Raw genomic sequence first — 15,058 nt, 5'->3', positions numbered from 1 at the left:
GAGATCAACACGAGAGCAAAAAAAGAGAAAGGGGCAAAGGGGGCCGTTGAGAGGGCTGAGGACCTGTGCACCGACGTAGGGGAGGGGGAGAGGTGTGTGTGTGTGCTCGAGTTGCTCTACCAGTGTTGTGCGTCACAGTCATCGGTCTCTTCGACGACATCCCTTTGCCCCTTTCCCTTCCCCGGCTCTCCACGACCCTTGGCCGCATTCGAAGGATACAAGACTGCCGCTTCTCTGTCTTTGGCGCCTTTTGTATATTCCCACCCCCCATTCAGCCTAACCACTGCCTCGCTTACCACCTCCGCCGATTTCACCGCTTCTTGTCAGTTGGGTAGCAGGGCTTGTAGAATGGCTCGTGATGGAAAAGGCTTCGCAGGAGCACGTGGTAGCCGTATTGGTTTGCTGGAGTTGCACCACGGCTGGCGGGGCCGCACGTGGAAGCGCCTGCACCGCCGCCGCCAGCACTGCCACTACCGCAGATGCTGCTGCTTCGACTTGTCACGGCGGACGATGACGCTCGAGCGTTGCGTACGCTAAGTAGTGTGGGGTTACTGCCCTGCGATGGGAACGATGTGCTGAGCAGCTGTTGCGTCGGCCCACCGTTGTTATCGGAGAACGACATGCCCAGCGCCTGCGGGCTGCGTGGGGTGGAGTACTGCACGCCGCTCATAATCTGAACCTGCGGAGACGTGGAGAGTGGTGTGACACTACGGGGGCTCGTGCCTGGACTGCCGCTAACAACGCTGGCGGGCTGCGATGGGAACGTCTCGCGGACCTCATGCAACGTGTCTGTGGTGGCGCCGCGTGTGTACGGACTCGTCGTTGGGTCACTTCCTGGAATATAAATGGAGCTGCACGTGCGACGGTGGCATGCGGCATTACTGGCACTCCCACCACAATCGCCTCCTGCGCCGCTGCCATTGTTGTTCAGCCTCGAGAGCAGCACATCATACAGGAGAAGCTCCAGTGACCGTGCGGACCGTTTCAGGTGGCCGTCCATGCTCTCAAGCTGCATCGGCGTCGGCAGATTCGACGAAGCACTGATGCCTCCTCCGGTGCCAACCAGTGTGCCTGTCCGAGAGTTCAAGGCGTCATTGACCTCGAAGGATGTGTGTGATACACCTGTTGCTGCTGCTGTAGCTGTCGAATCCCTTTCACCCGGCTCTGTGGCCCTGCTCCCCTCGCCGCCGCCGCCGCCGCCTTCAAGCAGGCTCAACCGGCTGAGGTAGTGGATGTGAGTGCGCAAGTTCACCAAAGCGTGGCCGTAGCGTAGCTCCACAAACATGAGACTCTTAGGGTCTACAGCCGCCAGCCCATCACGTATCCAGAGCGTCGCGGCGTCGCGCAGTGTGCGGCGCGGGAGTGGTGCAGCGTCGGCGATCGAGCTATAATGCGCTGCAGGAATGTCCTCGAACGCTTCCTGAGCCTCGAGTGCAGCGTTGACCAGCTGGCGCTGGAGCTGACGACGACTGTGCGGCTGCAGCCGTGCGACATCGGCGGCAGCCAGCCCTGGAGCCTGCATTGACGCCGCATCTGCCGCGGCCAGGGACGGTGTCGTCATGGAGGTTGCGGGAGGGTTACCCAATGAGGCCGAGGGTGGCGCCGAGGTGTTCAGGCCTGCCAAAGAGCGTGTGGGCGCCGAGACGGTCGCCTCCTCTTCCCGGGCCGCTCGATGCAGCTTCATGTACTCCATGTCCACCGGGCGACCGACGTACGTCCGTAACTCGAAGAAATCGCCGCAGGCCTCCTCACCAGAGCGGCCGCCGTGCAGGAAGAAGCGTGCGCCGGGGTGTACCGGATCCTCTACCATGGCTGCCATCGTGCGCGCCTCTGGCACGAAGGCTGGCAGGCGGAAGCAGCCGCCGCACGTGCCGGAGACCGAGTGGGTATTCGACGTCCGACTCGCCCGTGACCCGCGCGGCGCCAAAGGGGGAGCGAGAGAGGCGGCCACTACCGTTGCCTTCACGGAGGCGGTTGTTGGGAGGTCGCCCTGAAGATAGCGAGCAGCGTAGCCCATCAGCGTAAGGGGCAGCGGAGACGCCCCAGAGTCGCTTGTCTGCCCACCGGCGCCTGCGGGTAAAGGCGATGAGGCGTGACGCGCATACGCTCTGCCCTCTTCCGCTGGATGCACGACGCTCACGACGTCCGCAGTGGCGTCAATCATCACTTCCCATGGACGCTCGCGGCAGATGCACACGCGCCGCCACACATTCTCCCCGATGTAAAAAGCGTGGAGGTCGAAGAAGGTGAGGTGCTGCTGGCCTGTGTAGGAGAAGCCGCCGTACACATAGAGGCAGTCCCGCTGCACATCCGCCACCATGCAGGCGCCGGTGCGTGCCCGAGCAGAGCTATTCAGCGAGCTCGCAAAGAGGGCGTGGTGCACGTCTCGGGCGCGGAGCATCGGGTTGATAGTGCCGTTTGAAGAGTTGTGCAGCAGCTTTGCTTCTGTCTTCATGACCGTATCCTGCCGCAGCTGCGTCCCGCGGTCGTTGATCAGGATGCCGTGCATGGGATTGTGCGGCTCCGCCAGGAAGCTGCGAAGCCAGTGCGACGGCACCCCTTCCCGCACCTGCACCCAGGTCCGCGTGATGAGGTTCAGACACCAGAGGTCGTTGTAGAAGTAGAAATCATCCCGGCCTCCAAAGATGTACATGAAATGGCGCTTGTAAGCAGCGCTTGTGGAGCGGCGACGCCCGTGCAGGTCCTCTGGGCCCCGGAGGTACTCGGCCCAGTACTTGCCCACCATTTTCTCCAGCGCACGTCGCCGCCACCGTGCGAGCGTGTCTGGGTGCGCCTCACGCCAGTGTCTACACCTCGTCTCGATGCTGGAGCCCCTCTCATTGTCGCCTGTTGTCGTGGAGGAGCCGACCATGTCTTCCTCCAAAAGCACGTGGCGCATGATGCGGGCGTACTCCCTTTTCTCGTACTCGATACTTTTTAGGTACATGTCCGGGTCCGCCTCGATCTCGGCCGCCGTGAGGCGGTGATCGAAGTGAAAGAGATGCGTCACGGGGCGAACAACCTCGCCCTCCTCTGTCATCCCACCAAAGAGAACCACCACCTGCTCTTCCGCCTTGGCGCGGGTGCCACTCCCTTCTTCGTCCTCACACGCCTCGTCCGCGGTTGCGGCGTAGGGCACACTGGTGCGACGTGGTGCGTACAGTGTCTGCGCCGTGGCCCCCCACATGTTGAAAAGCGGAATTGTCGTCTGAACGCGCCGCCACGTGAGGCGGTCGAGGTTGAGGGAGAAGAAGCCGCTGCAGCAAATGTCCCCAACGGAGATGCCGCCGAGAACGGCCATGCACGTCTCGCCCTTCGCGTTCTGGTAGAGCGAGGCGGCTTGACCGTAGGCGGGCAGCGGCATGTTGCGACGCTGCTGCCGCTGCCACTGGTGCTGCGCCGCAGCCCTCCTGCCCTCCTCGTCGCCGTCATCGCACACATCGTCAGCACTGTCATCGTCGTTCTCATCATCTGAGGAGCTGGAGGTGGTGAGGGTGCCGATGGAGGTGGCCGCGTGCCTGTCTTCGAGGCGGCGGGCACCACTATGCCGCGCATGCGATCGTTGCTGCTGCTGCTGGTGGTGTACCACCAACTGCTCTTCTTCTTCCTCTTCCGTGGCAGAGACGCAAGGCAGCTCTGCCCAGCGACCTGTTCGCACGTCGTACTCCCACACATCGTTGAAGGGGGCGTCACCCAAGCCACCGAACATGATAAGACTGCCGCGCTTGGGGCACGAGAGCAAGACCTGTCCGCTCCGCGGCTGCGGGGCCGGGTAAGGGCGACGCGCGTCTTGCAGCTGCTGCAGCGCGTCCGCATCAACGATGCTCGCGAGCATTGGTAAGCCGTTAGAGGCGAACAGGTAGGGTGGTGGAACGCTGCCCCCCATCGCAGCTGGGGAGGGGCTGGTGGTGGGGGTGGCCGCGGCGGCGGCAGAAACTGCGGCGCCGCCAAAGACTGGCTGAGGGCCGACGATGGCCGTTGACAAGTCGGGGTAGAGGCTGAGCCCTACATGATCAACTCTCCGAGGAGGGCGAATTGGCGCTGCCGCTGGTGCCGCTCCTGGCGCTGACTGCTCTTCACTGCCTCCATAGGTCTTGAAGCCGGCCGAGTTTATTTTCTGCGGTAGGACACCGGAGGTGGTCCGCGAGTGCTTCTGGCGTTGTGTCGCCGGCTCTCCCAGGCATGTGGTCTGCTGAGAGCCTGCGATGCTACCCGGCACATCGTCTTGTGAGATCAGGCTACAGCTGTTGCTCAAGCTGTTCCCAGAAGCGTCCTGCGAAGACTCCCGTTGGTGCCGCAGCGGCGACGGCGGATCGTCATCGGCAGTGAGACCGTACAAGGGTTGTAGGTACTGATGTTGTTCCTTCACCTCTGGGTCGGCGTACAGCAACGTAAAGCAGGCGATGTACTGTGGAATTGTGGGCATATTTTTCCGCTCTTTACTCTTCTGTAGTAGAGGAAAAGGGGAGAGGGAGGAGGGGGATGCCGTCGAGTCGGATAACACACGCACACACGCACGCACACATACACATCCACAGAAGTATAGCGAGAGGGAGGAAGAGGACGATTTGCAGAGCGGAGCCCAAACGTAAGTGATGACGCAAAGCGACGAAAATACACGCAGAGAGGAGAGAGGGGGACGTGCCAGTTGTGCCGTGGGGAGACGGCAGCGATATAGTTAACGACGAGAGGAAGATGAGGAGGAAGGCAGAAAGAAACACAGACTGGTACACGCACACACACACACACACAAAGAGGCCGCACTCTCTTTCCCTCTAATAGCACTTGTATTCAACGTCGACGGACCTCTTTCTCCTTTGGTGATGCCTGCGCGTGCATGCCTGCGCGTGGGGGAGGGGGGAGAGGCGCAACAAGGCCTGTGAGAACGACGCCCACAGTTTAATACAAGCACGGGTACAGACAGACAGACAAGCAGTTACAAATAGGCCTCCTTTCCCCGCAAGAACGAAAAAAGAGGGCAACCCCACAGAAGCGATACCAGCAGGAGCAGAAGACGGGGCTAAGAGAGACGTCGAAGATAAGAGGGGAGCTTTGCAGCACCGTTCTCGTCCTCCGTGGCCAGATAAAGGATGTGCTTCCAGAGAGGAAGAGGGAGGCACGATGATGATGATGATGGTGCGACACCTACTCGCGCATGTAATTGGCGCCAGTGTGACAGTTGGCTGCGCCAATAAATGATGAATGGGAAGTTATAAACGAGAGTGAAGCGCACACAGTGAGAGTGGAGCGCAGGTGTGGAGGGGGAGCAAGAGGAGTAATAATGCTGATATACGAACAGCAGACTACTTGGTGAGCTTCACGTGCGTGCATATACCGTCCAGTACGAGGAGGGAGGGAGGGGGGGGGAGCAGGAAAGTAGAGAAAAGAGTAGCAGCAAAACCGCCTAACACATGCCAATGTAAAGCGGAGGGTAAAAAGGGGGGGGGGCGGAGGAGCTTGTTGTATATCGTGCTTCTCGCGTGCTCTACATCATCCAGGCTGTATCGCAGAGCGCGCGAGGTGACACTCTGACGATCCTCAACTCACACGACCCGCCCACCCACCCATACACACACACAGAGAGAGGCGCGTCTTTTGTACGAAGCGCCGTTTCCGAGTAGGCGTGTGTGTGCGCGTGTAGGGAGTGTAGTGGCACTACCGAAGTTGAGCGACGGCCACCCTCTCTCCATGGTCCAAGTGAAAACAAGAGAGGGAGCGAGAGTGAGAGGGAGAGCGGCATGAGGTGGTGATGGTAAGGGAGAAGAAGAGATGCACAGGGCAACTCGCCTTCCTGCTCCCTTCCTGTGCAAGGGGTGCGACGCATCTGAGCACTTTGCCACCTCACACAACCAACCACCGCCCCCTCTTCTTCCGCCTTCCGCTGTTTCTCGTCAAACGCTTTCTATATGTGTTATCGATTTTGGCAGTGCACCAGACAGGAGAGAGGGGAGGCGGTCGTGCGTGTGTGCACACGCGCCAGTGGGAGGGAGGCCAGGAAAAGCACGCGAAACGGCGAGAGCATGCGAGGGAGTGAATGGATGAGTACGGCAAGGGCACACGAAGGCCCACACACAAAGAAGGAGAAAGAGAGAGAGGCCCACCACGACCAACAACAACAACTGAGAAGTCTTTGCACAGAAGGTCAGAGTGCTACTGATTGCTCGAGAGAGCACACAGGAGAAATCGACAGCGAGAAAAGACAAAGACGAAAATGCCTTCGAGCGAAGGAATGAAGAACACCGCCGCCCATCCCCCAGTAGTCCCATCCTTCTCAGCGAGGGAAGAGGAGAAGTGGGAGGGGGGGGGGAGAAGATTTGAGGGAGTAGAAGATAAGAAGTTGCTCACAGGTAAACACGCAGACAAACAAGACACACACACACAAGAGTGTCGCACGACTGGGTAGAGAGAGAAGGAGGGTGAATGGGATGAGCAGAGTGTGATGCACATTGCTGTCGCTCCTGATAGACACACGCGCTTCTTCGGCACTCACGCACATTTGGGCGGACAAATACCGCGGCGCCATCGCGACGCTCGCGGCTCTCCGTCATCCTCTCGACATGCAGTGGGGCTCGCGGGTGCGTCTCGGCCCCCCTCTCGAACCCCCTTGCAGCGCTAGCCGCCGTTCGGAGCTCCGGTGAGGTCGACAAGTCGAATCCATCCGCCTGGTTCGTGTGCAGGGGGAGGCTGAGGAGGGCCCCTTGTGCCGACACAAGGGCTTTTGATATGGCGGACCACTTTGGCCACGCCGCCGCGCGGACACCTGGGGGTCTGTCCGGGAAGACGTACCACCCTCTCGGACAGGCCCGCCTCCCTCCCCCCGTCGAGGGCCAGGGAAGGGTCTACCGGCTGCTTGCCTTCTTCGCCGGCCTCCGTCGTTCCCCAGCTTTCCTCGAGCAGGTGGAAACTCAGCTGGCCAGGCTCCCGTGTCGCAGACAGGCGGGTATTCCACTCGCACGACGCTTGCGCTGCACTTCGCCGCGCCAAAGCCCCGTTGTGGTAGGCCGGGTGCTCGGCGGCGGGGGCAGCCGCTGTCACCGCGGCGAGTGCCATCGCACACTCCTCGGCACCGTCCGAGAGAATGGCGCACGCCGTAGGCGCCCCTGCCGGCTGGGGTGCGCGAGCCGGGCTTCGCGCGAGACAACGCATTCTTCCCGGTGCCGCTCTTGCGTCCGGTCCTTTCTCAGCTCGTCAAGGAGTAACGCCCTCGTCCGCTCCGCCTGTCGCGTTATGGCCCCTCAGGGGCGCACCCCGTTGTCCGTCTCGACCTGGACAAAGTCGTGCACGCCTTCGTGCGCCGTCGCTTCCGGCAGCCCTTTCCCGCCGTTGCCTCGCCGACGGCCTCCGCGGCGCCTGCCAAATCCGCGTGCACCCCCTCGTGCAACGTTTTCTCGTCGATCGCACTCCTTTCGCCTTGAGCTGCTGTTGGGTTTGGGTGTACTACATCACAGGCGCCTCCGTCCCGACGTGGGCGTTTCCCGGCATGGCTGAGCTGAGCACTGGTGAGAAGAGGTGGATTTAAAAAGGGATGATGTGCATGCGCTTCTGCGAACCTCACTCGGAGTCGGTGGTGCTCGGAGGGCGGCGGGGCTTCACCGCTTCGCCAGGCATTGAGTGGCATTGCGCGAAGGCGCACATAGGGGGAGGGTGAGGGGAGAGCGCTCCAGTCCAATCCGTTGGGGCTCGTTGGGGCCTGCACGCAGTCCTACCTCGCCTTCGGCCCAGCACCGTCGTCCACCTTCATGTGAGCGTGATCGTTGGTGATCCACTTTGTCTGATCCTCATCCGAGTTTCGCTGACGAGTTTCGCGACGCGCTCTGAGCCTCGCACGGTTGTGTTTTGCATCACCAAGACACATCTACGAGCTGCCACAACATCACACACACACACAGGCGCTAGCTGACAACGTGGTGAAATGAGAAAATACAACGAAGACAGTCACATGCTGACAACGATTTCCGTGTCACGACGGACGGAGAGGAGGACAGCGCGGGTAAATGTGGGCTGTATGCCTGCGTACTCGTTAACGGAAAGAGGGGTGGGGGTGGGAGGCACACAGACAGCGATGGAGGGAGAGAGAGAGAGAGCATACAAAGACGCTCTAGTCGCAGTGGCCCATGTATTGAGCGTGAGAGGGACGTGTGGCAGGACGCAAAGAAAAGGGGGAGGGAAAAACCAGAAGAATGAGGTGAAAGGAAACACTAAAGCGCATTACTTACCAACGCACACCTAACAGCTGAATTTACACACGTACTCTTCGGTTCTCATGCGTGCATGTGTGTGTGTGTGTGTGTGTGTGTGTGTGCGGATGGAAGCGGAGTGACTGTATGGAGGTCAGAAATTCGGGTGCGAGCTCTGGATCAGAGGGCATGTCTACGCAAACACATCACCCACTGACGAGCAGGCAGAGAAGAGAAAGCAACATAAGAAGCGTGGTTGACACGTTAAACAAGCGCGCTTCAGATAACGCACGAAGCAACAGAAAAGAGGATGTAAGTGAAGGATCGACATGAGAGCGGGTACACGTACGCACACACACACACACACAAGCGCAGAGGCTGAGACCGAAGTCTTTGATGCGCACTCTCACTGCGTGCTTGTGCTTCTGTATGTATATTACGTCGGTGTGCCTGTCTGTCGAGGGAGTGTATAGGATGAAGGAAAAGGGAAATGAGCCTTCGCGTGCTTCTCCTCACTTCTGGTGGAGACGAGAAGGCCACGTAGAGCAGAAAACATCACTGACTGCTACCTGTATAGCAGCAGGAAGGAGGATAGGTGGTGATGGTGGTGGGGGGAGGGGGGAAGGGAGATACAGAGCGCGTATGCGCGCTGCAAAGAAGTTGCACTGGCAGTGGTGGGTGTATAATATAGACATACAAGAGGCAGAGAAAGAAGAACAACCGACACACACGCACACAAATCGATGCACATCGCAAGTGAAGAGAAGGCCAATGCAGCGCTCGTACTGCGGTGCGCACACGATAGGAGGGCCACGGGGGTGGAGTGGGGGAAGGAGAGAGGGCCAGGGGTTTTCCACTCACGCAGGCGCACACAGTGCACCTTTCTTCCGCTGCGTCGTCCTCCGCTGCGAATTATTGTGCCGCAGAAGCCTTGCTGCTGATCGGTGCCGCCATGCCACCGGTAGTGGCAAGCTTCTTGTTGTGCATGTACATGCTGAAGGGGTCCGTCTGCAGATACTTCTGCTCCTGCGGTGTGTTGTCATGGCTGCAGCGGTTGGTGCTGTGCCCACCACCTCCTGCGCTGGACTTTGTTGCCTCAAGACCGGCCAAGGAGGACACCCCATTTTTGCTGTTGCCACCGCTGCTGTTGCGTTGGCTTCCAGCCTCTGCACGGCGACGGCAAAGACCGCCAGGGCGCTCACCGGTGAAGCGGCTGCCAGCTGCCGCCTGGTGAGCTGGTCCCCCTGTCGTCGCGCTGCCGCTGCTGCTCAGCTGCCGATGGTCAGCTGCCGCTGTTGGGGTACGTCCCAGGCATTCCTCGCTATCCACCTCCATGATGGGGTCCACGCACAGGCCTGGGGGCTCACGTGTGTCGTCGGGGCCGCGCGGGAAGGCGTTCGTCATGACATTCCCGTCCACGACGAGATCACCAAAGCAGTTCCAAAGAGGGCCCTGCCCAAACGTGCTGCCACCGCCACCGATGGCCCTCGCCCCCGCAGTCACGGCTCCGCGTGGCGGGATTGCTGGCCTGGCTGTAGCTATGTCCACGATAGAGTTTGAAATTGTGGCGGCGTTGGGGCCGAGTGCGCCGGGCCAACTCGCAGAATGGGTGTGCTGGTGTTGCTGTTGCTGCAACCGCTGCTGTTGTTCGCCGTCTGCCGCAGCATGTAGGCGTCTCTGCAGCTCTTGGAGCAGCTGCTCCCGCTCCTGCCGGAGTTGCCCCAGCTGCATATCGCAGTGATGGATGCACTCTTCGATTCGCTCCTGCGACAGCCCCTGTAGTCCCGCTGCCGCTGGAAGAGAAGGAAGATAGGCATGTGAGCTACTGGGCAGGCCGCTACCAGAGAGGCCCACTGCTATGGGGCTGTAACCCCAGGTGACGGCGTTGGTAGCGCCGCTGACGGGACCCACTTGCGGTGGTGCAGAAGGGACGAAGGAGAAAACCGCCCGTTGGTGCTGCGCCTGCTGTTGGTTCTGTGGGGTCCAGCTCAAGGTGTTGGGTAGCCATGCAAAGCCGCTGGTGGAAGGACCTCCAGGTGCCTGGCTTGCTCCTGCCAGGGTGCCCATAGAGACTTTGAAGTCACCGCTAGAGCCAACATCTCCTGCAGGGACTCCTGTCGTACCGAAACATGAAGCCATGGCGGCGCTGACGTTGACGGTACTGCTGCTACCAGCCACGTTGCTGTCGCGCCACGCATTTACGCCAGGCCATGGATGAACCGTCGACTCTGCAAAGAAGCCCGTGCCACTGGCACCAACACCGCCACTGGTGCCTCGCAGCCACTCGAACGTCATGGGCTTCGTCGCCGTGTTGCCACCACTGCCCACGGTGTTGGCGCTGGTCACTGGCGGCCTAAATGTGGGTGTTGGATGGAAGCAGTGCGCCCTCGAGTCATCGCCAGAGAGGAGCCAGGGTTTAGTGCTGTCCGAAGCCGACGAGTGTATGACCCCAGACTGGTTACTGTTGTTAGCGGCATTCGCCAGTGATGACGACAGCCCGTGTTGTTGCTGCTGCGGCGCAGTTATGTTTTTCGCTGCCGCTGCAGCCCGCTGTTGCTGGCACTGAGCAAAAAGCTGGTCGGCCTCTTCCTTAGTTAGCTGCCGGTGGGCTGGTCGACTGTCTTTGCTGATGCCGCTTTCGGTGCTGAGGTTGTTGGTGCTGTGAGCACTTTTCAGTGGGTCCCCTGGCCTTTTCTCACTTCTGGCATCGTCGCCAGGGGCCGGGCAGGCCACAGCGGACTGGACCTGTGATACAGAGTGGCTTGCCACCCACGACGCACGACGCCGCTCGTTGATCTCCTCCACCGTCAGCAGGCGATGAGAGATGCCCGTGGAGCTGCTCGCCGTAGGGCCGCGCGACTGACTCGTCTGGCTGACACTTGCCTCGCCGTCATCGCGTGGCGGCTGTTGCTCCTCCCCGTCGTGCAAGTGCCGCAGAATGCATGTATTGTCACCGCCATCGCCGCATGACACCGGCGAGTCCTTGATGGAAGAGGTGGTGGCAATCAGAAAGCCTTTTGAATAGAGTGTGGTGGCGTGTCCAGCCGCTTTCACCACCCCGCCAGGGTGTCCTTCCATCTCGTCCTCGTCCTCGTCGTCAGGGCGCATTGGCGGAAGTCCCTCCAGCTCAGGGTCGTTGTGTGTGTTGAGGCTGCGCGAGACGGTGTCCATGAGCTCGCTGCTGGGTCGTTCAAACGACGGCGGAAGCGCCTTGGTTTGGCGGTGCTGCTGCGGATGCTGTCCATGAAAATTCTGATGCTGACTTCCGTGGGCCTCGTTCGGGGTGCTGAAGGATCGGTGCAAGCCCAGATTGCCGGCGTCTTCAGACGAGGAGCAGGTCATGCTGGTATTCCACATGGCGAAGCGATGCTGCGAGGGCATGCCCTTAGGGGAGGTGCGCTGGTGTGGTGTGTGGCTCTGCTGCGCCTGAGTGGGAGTCGGTTGATGGACGGTCCCTGTTACCGGCGAGTGCGGAGTGGCAATGCGCAGGCCCCCATATAACGACCCACTGCGCGACGGAGCGACAGCTGCCGAGGCGGACTTGCTTCCCAGATCTGCGGCGCAGGAACTGTTGATGGATGACACCATGGTTGTGTCTGTGCGGATCTGCGGGTACTGCTGCGACGAAGACGTCGACTGCGAGTAGGGGGAATAGAAGGAAGCGTTCGGGTGGGGTTGGGGGTGGACACCGGGCTCCATGACGGCTCGTGCGGTGGCAGTGGCGACTCCACAACGGCAGACTCTGTGGCGGTGTCCCGCCTATGAACACAGGAGAAGGGTAGTAGTCACACGGCGGAGCTTGAGTAGGATTCTTAACGCGAGAAGGTGATTGTTCTGGCAGAGTTACAACAGGAGGCTCAGATTTAGCGGAAGGAAGCGGCGTCTGCCGCTGTGGCTCGTGCTGCAGGTGCTGCTGAGGCAACTGGGAAGAGAAAAGGTGGGGTCTGTACTGCGTTAGGTAATCACTCGAGCTGTTGAGCTTGCCAGGAACGATTAGGCCTGAGGCGGAGAGCGAGTAGGGAAGTGTCTGTTGCCCAGCTTGCTGTTTCTGCTAGCTTCGATTGCTGTTACCGCTGCTGTTGGCCGCTGTAGTCGTGAACAAGGTGAACGGGCTTCTACGCGAGATGCGGTCCGGCGCGTCGCACCTAGTCGGTGGCCCCTGCGATGACACGCGCTGTGACGGCAGCAACGAGAGTTGCGACGCAGAGGCTGCCGCGAACGACAGCGAGAAGACGGTGGAGGGTGACGACAACGGCGTGGGTGGGGGGCGGCGAAGCAGAAAAAGGGGGGGTTGAGGTTGACGGATGGCGAGAGGTGTGCGCCCAGCAGAAAGCACCAGAGCGGAGAGCTGAAAGGACAGGCACCCACCCACCCACCCACACACACACACACAGAGGAATACCGAGAGAGGGGCCCAAGTCGAGTGCAAAGGTTAACCGTATTGTGTATGGATGAAAGTGTGTGTGTCTCTCTCTCTCTGTGTAGCGAGAGAGAGAGGGAGAGGGAGGGAGTGAGATGGGCACGCAGAGAGCCTGCCAGACAGCCCTTAGTCGGTCAGGGAACGAGCTGAGGTGAGGGAGAGTCCCACAACGATACAAGACAGAGGACAAGGGATGCACCCTACAGAAGACTTACAAGGAAAGAGAGGAAAGGGGGGGGGGGGCGGCGGTGGTGGGAGACAAGGAAGGCACGTCGTTTGTGTGCTTCGGTGTGGGCGCTAAGAGCTACTTTCTGTGCGTGGGCGGGTATCTACGATAGTCAGGCAGAGCAAGCAGCCAACAGAGAGGGAAAGAAGAGACGGGTCACCTACGAAACGCACTTAAATGACAGGATAGGGCAGGCCAGCGAGTGCGATGGTGGGGAGAGAGGGGAGGGGGCAGCATAGAGAGAGGCCGAGATCGATAGGAACAAACAGGCTCAAACCGCACACAGACACCCATAGGCATACACACATGTATACACAGAGAGAGAGACGTGTGCCGCGGGAGGGGGTGCGCAGGGCGTATCGCAGAGGAGTGGGGGGGGACGAAAAGGGAAAGGCACGAGGCGAAGAACGAAAGGGGTTGGCTTGTGTGAGAGGGGCGGTGGGGTGTGTGTGTGGGGAAGAGAGAAGGGCTGGCGTAGGATCGCTCTGGAAACAAAGTCAGCTCAGCGTTCTCTTTCGTAGCGCACGGCTCTGTTTCGCCTGTTTTACTCCACTCACTCACTCACTCACTCACTCACTCCGTACGTACGTACGCGCGCGCGTGTGTGTGTGTGTGAGGGGTTAATGTCTGTGCGCAGAGAGAGAGAGAGACGAGAGAGACGAGAGGAGCAGCACCAGGTGAGTGTGGTAGAGAAGACGAGTCGCCGTTCCCGCAATACGCGCCACCCGCGCAGATGAGGAGAAGCGCGGGCAGCAGCGCGATGTGTCTTCAAAAAAAAAAATTGCGAGATGAAAAATGAAGGCAGAGGGAAAAAAGTGAACAACGACGATGATGGCTGTGCTGGTGGCGATCCTTTTGGCGCTGAGAGGTGAACCGCGCTTGCGTTTGCTCTGCGTGTCAGCGTGTAGGTGAAGTATAGAAAAATTGCCTCTCTCGAACACCGTCAGCGGCCAGCACGAGAGGCAGACAAAGAAGAACAAAGCGGATGAAGAGGGGGGGAAGGGAGAGAGAGAGAGGTGGGGGGTGAACCACTACACAACTATCAAGCGAACAACAACAAAAACAAGAGAGAAGTGCGAGCGGATGCTGCGTGCGTTGGCGCTTGTTGTCAGCGGCCTCGCTCGTTTCGTGAAGCGTGTGTGTCTTGGTGGTTATAATACAAAAGGCACACCGACCGCAGCAAGAGAAACGCGGACACGTACACCCGCACACATGCACACACCACCAAGACGGGTAGTGAGGGAAAGGGGAGAATAGTAGCGTAGGATGGAGAGGGGGAGGTGACGAAATATTTAGAGGCGTTACTCCGTACACACGTACGTGTGCGCTTGTGATGATTAATGACCGTGACTCTGTGTGTGTGTGTGTACCTCCTGGCGTGATCTCTCTCCCCACAGATGCAACCGTTGGAGAGGAGAGGAGGGGAGGGGATAAAGTGCGCCTCCACACGCTCTACCCAGACGCGGCTACACGCGAACGTGGGTTGACAAAGAGGCAGCCAACAACAACAACCCACAGCCACGAGATGAGAGAGGGAGAGAGAGCTGAAATAAGGAGGAAAAAACGCAACACCAACAACAGCAGCAAAAGGACTCACGACCGCAACACCCAGAGGGCGACAGAGGGAGAGATGCGACAAGCGTCCCCTTAAGAGGAAAACAAAGGAGACACCACCGTGGGGGCAGGGGGGGGGGACGGCACCAGAGAGAGAGAGACCAACACAATAACACACTCAGGTATAGGAGGGAGAGGGATGCACACTACGGGCATATGCGTTGGGCTGAGGGTGGTAGTTGGCAGTGGTGATCACTCGTTGCATGTGCATGCAAAAAAAAGAAAAAGAGCACATGTGTTTGAATGACGAAGCGAAGAGCGAGAAGAGGGTGGGTGGGTGGATGGGAGGGAGTGAGGGAGGGAGGGGGCCAAGGGTTAAGTGGTGAGAGACGCATAAGTGGAGTATGCATTGTAGACTGCATGCGATGGTGGGGTTGCCGATAGTGTCTTCGTACCGTGCAGACGCAGAATTACTCCTCTACGCACACCAAACACACGCGCGCACCGAGTAGTCCCGTAACATTCACCTACGAGGTGCTGAGGTGGTGGACGAATGTCTATCGAGTGCGCTTGAGTTGCTCTAGCGCACGACCAAGTCATGCTCGCATGGTGTGCTGTTGTTTTCTTCTCCTGAGAGATGGCTGCGCCTGTATCGTTCGACGAGGTGTCTTCTGTAGTTTG

At 59.7% G+C, this 15,058-nt stretch overlaps 2 protein-coding genes across 2 annotated transcripts; both read right to left on the bottom strand.

Moving 5' to 3' along the window:
• Positions 1-310: 310 nt before the first annotated feature.
• On the bottom strand, positions 311-4,426 carry LPMP_150640 (hypothetical protein; the record flags this gene model as incomplete). Its single annotated transcript, XM_010699137.1, has 1 exon — positions 311-4,426. One exon carries the CDS (start codon positions 4,424-4,426, stop codon positions 311-313), a length of 4,116 nt encoding a protein of 1,371 aa, XP_010697439.1.
• Positions 4,427-9,089: 4,663 nt separating this feature from the next.
• LPMP_150630 (hypothetical protein) lies at positions 9,090-11,876 on the bottom strand (the record flags this gene model as incomplete). The annotated part of the gene is made up of 1 exon (XM_010699136.1): positions 9,090-11,876. The coding sequence occupies one exon, from the start codon at positions 11,874-11,876 to the stop codon at positions 9,090-9,092; it is 2,787 nt and encodes a 928-aa protein (XP_010697438.1).
• Positions 11,877-15,058: the final 3,182 nt, after the last annotated feature.

This window comes from Leishmania panamensis, assembly GCF_000755165.1.
Source record: "Leishmania panamensis strain MHOM/PA/94/PSC-1 chromosome 15 sequence".
In the NCBI taxonomy this organism is placed as follows: Eukaryota; Euglenozoa; class Kinetoplastea; order Trypanosomatida; family Trypanosomatidae; genus Leishmania; species Leishmania panamensis.
The sequence above is the reverse complement of the archived record's forward strand: the minus strand, read 5'-3'. Positions and strand labels throughout refer to the sequence as shown.